The sequence below is a fragment of the Nematolebias whitei genome, chromosome 1 (assembly GCF_014905685.2).
Source record: "Nematolebias whitei isolate Nwh7 chromosome 1, NemWhi1, whole genome shotgun sequence".
NCBI lineage: Eukaryota > Metazoa > Chordata > Actinopteri > Cyprinodontiformes > Rivulidae > Nematolebias > Nematolebias whitei.
In genome coordinates, this window is record NC_056498.1 from 49362101 (window position 1) to 49371606 (window position 9506).

Sequence of the window (9506 nt, forward strand, 5' to 3'; positions counted from 1 at the left end):
AAACAAGTTCATTTTGATAGATTCATGAGTGTCATGTACCGCATAAAATCAGTTCGAGCTCAGTAAGCACAACCACGTCGACTTTTGAGAAAATTAAAAGCTTTTAAGTGTGCCTTATAGTATGAAAATTACTATATTTTTTCTACAATAATAAAAAATAAAAAAAATCACATAGGTCTGCACAGTTCATAGTTTTTTTTTTTTTTCCAAAAACTATTTCCCCCCTTCTTTACAATAATCTGGTCTTTTCATTAGTCTTATATTGTAAAAAAAAATAAAAAAAATCAATAAAGGTTAAAAATCATTAGATATTTTTAGCTTTATAATGTCACCCCTACTGGCAACAAAAGTCTCCTCTAACAAACCTCAAGTGGCCCATGGGCCACCAGTTGATAATCACAGGTTGATGTGGCTCTGGACATGTTTAATTTAGTGAATGAAGGTGTAAAAATGGCTCTTTTGATTATAAAGGTTGCAGACCCCAGGTCTAGAGGGTGGAATACAATTTATTCCATTTGAAAAATTTAACAGTTTGGAAAAAATGTTAAAGATGACAAAAGTCGGCGGCCGACCTCAGGAGCAACTGATTACAAGTTATAAACAGGAAGTACCACGTGTTCATCTGTACGAAGTAATCCTCCATTTTCTGTCATAAATTACACTGTATGCTTAACGGTTAATGATTAAAGCTAGTTGTGCTTTGTTTTGTGTGATTTATATGTAGATGTAACTTCTGGTTGCATAAGTTTAGTCTTTGTTAAAACTAAACAGATTTTGTACAAAGTGTTTAATAGGTTAATGTAATACTCTTACATACTGGATTTCACTGAGTTCTTGCCCTGTGTGTCGCTCTGCAGCGTGAACTGCAGTAACTATTTTAAGTTATTAGTAGCTTGGATCTTCTTCTCCTGTCTTCTTTGCCTTAACGTTGGCCGATAAGGCAGAAATGCTTCATTAAATGTCTCAGGTAACGTCGTGTGTTTCACTACCTCCACCATTACAGAAAATCACACTGAGGCGTCCAGAAGGCTTCCGAGTCCTGGCTTGAGGTGTCTGAAGCCTTAAAACTATTACCTTCAGTAAAGACTCTTTTATTTATTTAACTTGAATAAATAAATAAAATCTTTAGATTTAAAATGCTGTCTGCATGCAGATCAATGACCATACTGCAGACCGACCATCGTTTTATTTTCTATTGTTACAATAAAATAAGCACCGACGTGACGTTAGATCATATTAAAATCTTTCATATTTCTTACACCAGCTCACGGTTATTACCTCCCAACATGATTATTGGTGAAAACTCAGATGAACTTTGTTGCAACCCCTGCTGATAAAATAGACGAAGTTCTTACAGCACCACATAATGAAGACGTTCAGTTCCAGCAGCTCATGATGTTGGTTTCACAGAAAGATGCGATTCTGAATTATTAAAACCCAATTCTCTCTCTCTTTTGTTTTTTTTTTTCAGACAGTCCGGCTGTCACGCCGCGTCGTTTTGAGCGTCTCAAATGAGCGTTTGAGCTCCTCCAAGTTCGTTCTTATTTTGCAGGCTTCTGGTCGCTCTTCTGGCTTGAAACTCAGCATCGACCTGATCGTTTGGCTCTGAAACAGAATCACAACAAAACGATTATTGGAGCTTCTTCTACTCGTTCCTTAAATCTCCTGAGAGCAAAGAAAACTTTTACCGTTTGATTCTTCGTATTTATCAACGGTGCACTTCGGTCCTGATGCTTTTAAAGCTTCACACATAAATTACTAATGAAGTAATTAAACTAATTACTAGTTAATTGTTCTACTCCTGTTATAACTGTCTATAAGCTAAAGTACTGTAGGTGCTATATTTACCTACTTTATGATTTCTAGTTCAATTCACCTTTTCTTTATTATTAGACACATTTCTGTTTTAATATACTTTTGAGACATTTTAATTTTTATCATTTTTACCCTCCGTCACCAAATGGGGCTAAAGGCTGAAATCGCCTGGGCCTGTGTTTCTTTGTCTGTTAGCAAAATATCTCATGAACCGGTGGACAGATTTTAATGATCAGGAAGTGATCATTTGATGTACATTTACAACTGATTTGACTTTCGGAGACAGTCCAGTTCAAGTTGGCTGCCTCAGATAGGCAATGTTAGCGAACATAAAAATGGTTATATTCGGTGTGGTAGTAGCTGAGAGTCATCCCCAACATATATTCTGAGCGCTAACAGATCGTGTAAGGTCTTATTTTAAAACGTTGACAGACAAGACAGTGGATGATACGAATTGTTTCGAAGAACATCTAATATTTCTTTTTATTTTATGTTTGCATTTAAAAAAGCTAAAAGCTAAAATAGAAATGTGCTTTTCCCACTGATCAAGTTAATAATGTCAGCTATATGAAAAACACAATCCTTCAATATATGAACTAAAAGAATGGTTTTGTACCTCTTCGGTAAAATGTTGACAAAATCCCTGCGGGAGATTCTGGGTTCTGACATCGTCCCAGATCTGGGGTTCAAGGAGTAATAAGAGAAAAGAGATGGTTTCATTAGACGTTTGACGTCACAGCGTCGATGAACTTCAGCAGGTGTTGTGCAGATGTCGAGAAAATTAAATGAAAAATGTTAGACCTTGTATACATTTTAAAAAATTAACCAAAAAGAGTTTCTGTCAAAAGCTTGCAAACATTTGATAAAAGTAAAAGTCACAGCAAAATCAGATTTTTTCTTTGTTCCTTTTAACAACTTGTGAATCGTTTGAACAAGTTTGAATTTATTTCATTTATGAAATTCAAACCCTGTAAACTGTAGAAAATACTTGATCAAATATATAAATAAGCCTCACTAAATATTTAATGTTGAGCAAGTTCGCACCTTAGTACTTTTGGAAACCACCAACAAGGTTTGGGAAGAACTCGGATGGTGTTTTGACCATTTTTAAGAGTCCAAATAAATTTCCTCCACTTCTTCTAATGTGAGTTTTAAGGACTTTCCGTTTCCAATTTATGAACAAGGCTAAATAATCATAAAATTTAAAAAAAACGTCTTTGATCAACATACCTTACTCTTGTCATCGATAGTCGGTATGTTCCAAAGGAGTTCGAAGTAGATCAGCCCCAAAGCAAATATGTCCACTTTTCGGTCATAAAGGATCCCGTTCCTCTGTCAAGAAAATAACAACATGAACAAAAAACATTTTTACGTGCAGAAGATCAGAAGGTCACCTCAAATCTGAGCCCACCTGCTCAGGAGCCATGTAGGACGGGGTTCCTTTGTAGCCTCTCCTCTCCCTCTGGTTCTCCGAGTCGTCTTCGATCACGGGAGTAACGAGACCGAAGTCTCCGATCTTCACCGTGCCGCTCCGATTGAACATGATGTTTGCAGGCTAATTGTAGGACATGAACAAATAAAATATGCAGCTTCACGATGTAAAAACTTCGACGATCATTTTGCTCAGATTTACACAGTTGGATAAATTGACGGTGGAAATAAAAATAAAAACAGGAACATCAGGGGTCTCCACGAGTCGTCCTCCATTAGTCCTCTGTCCTCACTCCAACTAGTCTTTTTCCTGGCAGCTGCATTTCTAACATCCTTCTACCAGTATACCCACTGTCCCTCCTCTGGACATGTCCAAACCACTGTCTCTCCTTTGGACATGTCCAAACCATCTCAGTCTGGTCTCTCCAACTATCTCCCAGTTGTTCAACCTGTGTTGTACCTCTGATGATCTCGTTCCTAATCTGATCCATCCTCGTCTCTCCTTAAGGAGAACCTCAACATCTTATTGTTGTCTCCTGTCTCTCTGTCCATGTCTCTGTCTCCAGACCATACAACGTAGCTGGTCTCACCACTGTCTTGCAAACTTTTCCTTTCACCTTTGCTGCCACTCTTTTGTCACAAATCACTTCTGAAACTTTTCTCCATCCACTCCATCCTACCTGGGCTCTCTTCTTAACTTTTTTTACCACATTCCTGGTTTTCCTGGACAGTGGACCCAAAGTCCTTGAAGTCCTGCACCTTTGTGACCTCACTGCTCCACCTCCTCACTCTCTTTCACACACATGAACTCTGTCTTACTACGACTGACTTTCATTCCTCTTTGTTCAAGTGCATACCTCCACCTCTCCAAGCTCTCTTCCACCTGCTCCCTGTTCTCACCACAGATCAACATTGTCTGCAAACATTGAAGTTCACAAGGATTCCTGCTAATGAGCAACTACCTTTGTCTTCACCCAGTTTTATATGCCGTTATATGTTCTTAATAGCGGTACTGATACATTTATTGTGAATTTGCTTCATATAAATAAACTAAATTGAATTGAGGTCCATTATGAATCTCGGCCAGTCGTAAAAACTGGTGTCCTCGTCTTTCAGGTTATAAGTATTGAGTGTATTTAGTATATTTCTGCAGGGTTTGTGGTTCTGCCAAAACTGGCCCTCGTCTCACCTTCAGGTCTCTGTGGATGAGCCACCTGGAGTGAATATACTCGACTCCGCTGATTATTTCCAGGGTGATGGAGAGACTTTCTTCTTTCCTCTTGGAGTCTCGCAAAGATTTTTTGGGGTTTTGAATGTTTTTCTCATCTATCCACACTCTCAGTGTTTTAATATCACACAACTCCATCTGAATGTAAAGAAACTTCACAGTTGAGTCAGCGGAAGACCTGAGGAGCCAAACAACAGAACGGAGAAGTAAACGTGATGTTTGAACGGTAAGAAGACTAGAGGAAGCAGCGGACTTACTGTGAAGCACTGCTGGTGTCGGATGAACTGTCCCACAGATGAGCCGTGTCCTCTATCCAACATGAGTAGTACCGAACGATGTTACAGTGATTGAGGTCCGACAATACTTTCACCTCTTGTAGTGTTTTTCTGGCCCAAATGAGAAAATTAAATACATTTTAAAAAGTTTTATCTAGTTCGTATTTATTCCTTTTTCAAAAACAAACTGCATTGTTTGGGCAAAAACACATCCACTGACATAAAAAAGTTAGATGCCCAGAAAAAAAGACCTGATTTAGACATATAATCCAAATACAGACCAGTGATGGGTCTATCAATGATTTGATCTACAAGGAGCTGGCACCTTAGAACAGGCGCCAGAGGGCATAAATATCCATCAGTCAACACAACAAGTGACTGTCATCACAGACAGTACCTCGTATTTGAGGAATCACAAGCACTTGATAAATGCTGATACCAATGGGTACGTGACATACAAAGTTCTAGTCACCCAAGTCAAACCACACCAAGGTGGGATAATCAAATTGATAGACTGTTACAAAACTCCATGTCATCCCCACCATGTCTCGATAACTGGCATCAGCTGGTCTAAGGGTTCAAAATATTTCAAAGGGGCTGAAAAAAGGATGAGGAACACTGATCTACAGGTTCACCATCCAAGTGTTGATGGTAGCACTGGTGTGGTGCCATGGCCAGGACGCTCAGACTGATGACAAACGGAGTTGCATCATGTTCAACATGAATCTTGGTTCAACATTCTACGTATTGATCAACCTTTATTTAACCAGACAAACCCATTGAGATCACAGATCTCTGGCCTGAAGGCAGACGAACATGCATGTTTTGCATGTATGAAGTCGTCAATGGGAGAGGATCAACAGCTGTTAATCCTGGCATCATAGAGGTCAACCAGTTCCAGTTTTTCCAAGGTTATGCCGATCTTTAGAAATCAGGGCAGCTGATAACCATCACACAACACCAGTTACTTTTATTATTGACCAATATACATTTTTCATTTAGCAAAATACATCAATAATTGCTCAACCTAAGAAAAAATGTACATCTAACAATCCTTGGGGAATATTGTACACCTAATAAATATACAGAAGAGTATTATTGCTTAAAAAATAAATTGAAGGCGACAGTAAGCTGGTTACAGTTGCTGCATCTTCATTTTCCTACTTAATAACTGATTAGGTACGCACAGGTGTCTTGGTGTGAGTGAGTGTGTGAATGGTTGTTTCGTTCGTCTCCGCGTCCCTGTGATGGACTGCGACCTGTCTCGGGTGTACCCCGCCTCTCTCGCACAGTGGTAGCTGGGACATGGGAACCAGTGACCTCCGCAACCCAAAGAGGAAGAAGCGGGTAAAGATAATGTATGGATGAATGGCTATGGGTCTGAGTTCAGGACTCCTCAGGTAGGGAGTTAAGGGACCGTGATGGCTACCCCTCTTTTTGTCTTTCAACAAAACAACGCCCCTGTCAACGGACTGCTGAGTTCTACCAATCTCCGCAATCAAATATGTCAGGGATCAAGTTGTTGGAGCTTAAGGACCAGTTTTTGCAGCTTTGGGCCAAACACCAACTGGCTAAAGGAGAGGATGGCTCTGCTCTGAACCCAGTCACAGCTGGTACCCAGGTCCACCTCACGTTACTGACATGGACCAACAATGTGCTCGTACTACAGACTCCATTTTCTGTTTCATCTGCGACTGCAACCATCGCAAAACTATCGCCTTTCCCTCTCTCTGCACGGGCACCTAATTTTCTTAAGTCAGTGAGTGGAAATAAAACTTAATACTTGACTTACTCTTTATATTGTACGATCTTCACTGCGTAATAATTGTTCTCCAGTTTATGCCTCGCCTTGAAAACACGACCAAAGGATCCTTTATCCAGATTTTCTATGGAGTCATAATCAAGCGTAAACCTGCTGAAAGTAACAACAACAACATTGTTAAGCCAGTATATATAATTTTTAATTCAGTAGATTAAAAAGTATTCATCCTTTTGTGTTTTTTCTGTTTTGTTTTAGTTTACTTTGAATGAAACTCGTTTAAAAACCATTAAAATGGTTGAAGTGAAAGGTGGACAGTGGTTAAGTTTAAAAAATATGACCTAAACTCATAAAATACTTCATTAGGAAATAAATATACTACAGTAATTACAGTCCACCTGATGGATTATTATTTTTTTTTTTTACTTTACTGCAGTAACAGAAGGTTCTGAAAACAAGAAACTGAAACTCAATATAAATTAAACCCTTGTGTCAAACTCAAGAGCCACGGGCCAAATCTGGTCCCCCAAAATGATCATTTAAATGTAAAATATTGTATCTCTTCTCATTTTTTCTTTAAAAAACTTGATAAATACATAACTTAGTACACACTTCTCCTGCCAAATGGATAACTTTGAAGCCAGAAAGAAGGCTGGGTCATTTTATCATTATTGATTCTGATGTGGAAAGAGCAACAGAACGTCGTGAGACTGATCAAACTCTTGTTCGTGAACCTGCAACCAAGAAAAGATCTCAGGTATCTGACTCGAGTTAATGTATCAGCTGAAAGTGGCCCGTGGCTCGGACAAAGTTTTTAAATTTTGGCTCCTTTTGGTAACTGAGTTTGACACCCCTACTTCTTGATACTCTAAATAACACAACACAAGCGACGTAGCAATTTAAAATCTTCCATTTCCGTACCTTGAAGTTGATACTGGTTGTGTTGCTGGTTTGGCTCTCTGCGTATTTCCTTCAGCCTTAACTTTAAAGTTGATCAAATGCTTAACAAAAATCGTAATAAACAGTTAAAATTTCAAACAAAAACAAATGAAATAAAAGCGAAAGTTGTTTTACTTTACCTCTTTACTGCGGTCACTAACATTTTGGAAATTAGCTGCGATTCTAACGAGTAAAGATAATTAATCAGGAGTAACGTTTCATTAAATTTTGTGCAACTCTACAGTGAAATAAGTCTTACTTTATTTTGGGCTTCACATAAGGACTTTGAACCTGTGGAGAAATTGTACTTTGTTAGGCATAAACCGTTCAAATGGCACAAATTATTTCTTAAAAGCACAAATAAGTTAGTGACAACCAGCTCAGAATGACTCGTTACTTCAGAAAAACCAGATCACAGCCAAAGAAAAAGCTATTCCACCTGGATGTTGGGATTGGAATCGATGAAAACAACTGGATCACTTGTCCTTGGTGTCAAACTGCTGGATTCTTTCGGACCAGAGGGCCTTAAAAATACAACAAAGACACAATATTAGTGTCAACTTTAAAGAGAACCGTGTGTCGTTACGCTCATGAAGAGGCTCACGTTGAACTCGTTGGAGGAGAATCTTTGGATTCAGCGCCTTCATCAGACGCAACCTGGAAACACAAGGAGGCAAGTTCGCTGATACAAACTGGCATGAATAAAACAATAACCAGCTTTACACTAATGTTATTTCAGTAACTACCAATGGTACATTATACACCTGTTGATAAATTTATCAGAATCTAAAGCATGAATTCCCTCACACAACACACCTAAATACACAAGTCTACTACGTTTATACATAACTGTGGTGGGGTCAAAGGTCATTTTAACTGACAATGATGTAGTCCATGGTGGAGATCTACAAACAGGTCAATTAAAGAACCTGTAAGAACACGAACCTGCAGCTACCAGGTGTGAAGAACTCACCTGTTGATGAATACCAGCTGATCCAAACGTTTTCATGGTCAGAGTCAGAATTCACCAGAACCATTCAAGTTTTCTTTGCTGCAGATAGTCTTAATAAAACAAGGTCCAACATGGAGACAGAATCTGAGGACATTTTCTGTCCTAAACATTTGTGGAGTTCCACCATAGACGACTTCCTGTGGAAGTTCCTGTCTTATGGATGGACAGATTAGGACAATCGAAGGGACAAAGGGTTTGACCTTTTTAATGTTACGCCAAACTGGAGCGTAGACAAGGGTTTAACAAAGAGGTCACATGTGACCTTGACCTTTGACCCCATGACTTTGAAACCCCGAGGTGTCCAGCTGTGCAGTTTGGCGTTTTTATTAATTTAGACCTCTGACAAGGAAATGTCCACAGACAGACAGCTCCATCTCGTCTTGGGACGGGTGTATAAAAACCCATTTCATGTCTTATAAACCAGTAGTTCCCAACCCTGGTCCTTGAGGAACACCATCCTGCATGTTTTAGTTGTTTCCCTGCTCCAACACACCTGATTCAGTGATTTAATTACTTCCTCGTGTTCTACAGAAGCCTGTTAATCACCCATTTATCAAAATCAAATGTGTCGGAGCAGAGAAACAACTGGAACATGCAGGATGGCGTTCCTCAAGGACCAGGGTTGGGAACCCCTGAAGATGCTGTCTCTGCATGACTGGACATAAGGATTTTGCAGCCTGGCTTTCTAATGTTGTCGGTTCCAATCATCTTTTCCAGCATACCTCAGTAAAATTTTACCACGATGAGCCTAAAAAGCAGCTTAACGTGCTGCTTAATGACTATCAGCTGCTTCAGAGGAAGTTGCTAAGCTAATGTTTGGCTAACGCTTCAAAACAGGGACTTGTTTGCTCGTGCTGTTGTAGCTGGAGGACTTTTAGAGACATGAGTGACAGAAACAGCTCATTGCCTCATTGTTTTCTTACTCTTGATTATATTTTAGCTTTAGGCAACGTTTTTGGTTGATGTCAAAACAACACTTCAGTCATGTGAAGTCCAACATTTTGTGACCCACTTTAAACCCTGAATTATCAGAGTCAGTCAGAGTCA

General features: G+C 39.2%; 1 protein-coding gene across 1 annotated transcript in view; it reads right to left on the reverse strand.

Annotated features, from left to right (window-relative positions):
- Nucleotides 1-1185: 1185 nt before the first annotated feature.
- The window catches only part of LOC119424390 (interferon-induced, double-stranded RNA-activated protein kinase), a 16446-nt gene continuing 8125 nt past the window's right edge, over nucleotides 1186-9506 (reverse strand). The window contains exons 7-17 of the mRNA XM_037691898.1: nucleotides 7887-7971; nucleotides 7707-7738; nucleotides 7588-7630; nucleotides 7430-7509; nucleotides 6542-6664; nucleotides 4732-4860; nucleotides 4436-4652; nucleotides 3227-3370; nucleotides 3046-3147; nucleotides 2432-2494; nucleotides 1186-1605 (exon numbers count right to left, since the gene is read on the reverse strand). Coding sequence (XP_037547826.1) covers nucleotides 1468-1605; nucleotides 2432-2494; nucleotides 3046-3147; nucleotides 3227-3370; nucleotides 4436-4652; nucleotides 4732-4860; nucleotides 6542-6664; nucleotides 7430-7509; nucleotides 7588-7630; nucleotides 7707-7738; nucleotides 7887-7971 — 1156 coding nt within the window. The 3' untranslated portion in view covers nucleotides 1186-1467. The remainder of the gene's footprint in view (nucleotides 1606-2431; nucleotides 2495-3045; nucleotides 3148-3226; nucleotides 3371-4435; nucleotides 4653-4731; nucleotides 4861-6541; nucleotides 6665-7429; nucleotides 7510-7587; nucleotides 7631-7706; nucleotides 7739-7886; nucleotides 7972-9506) is intronic.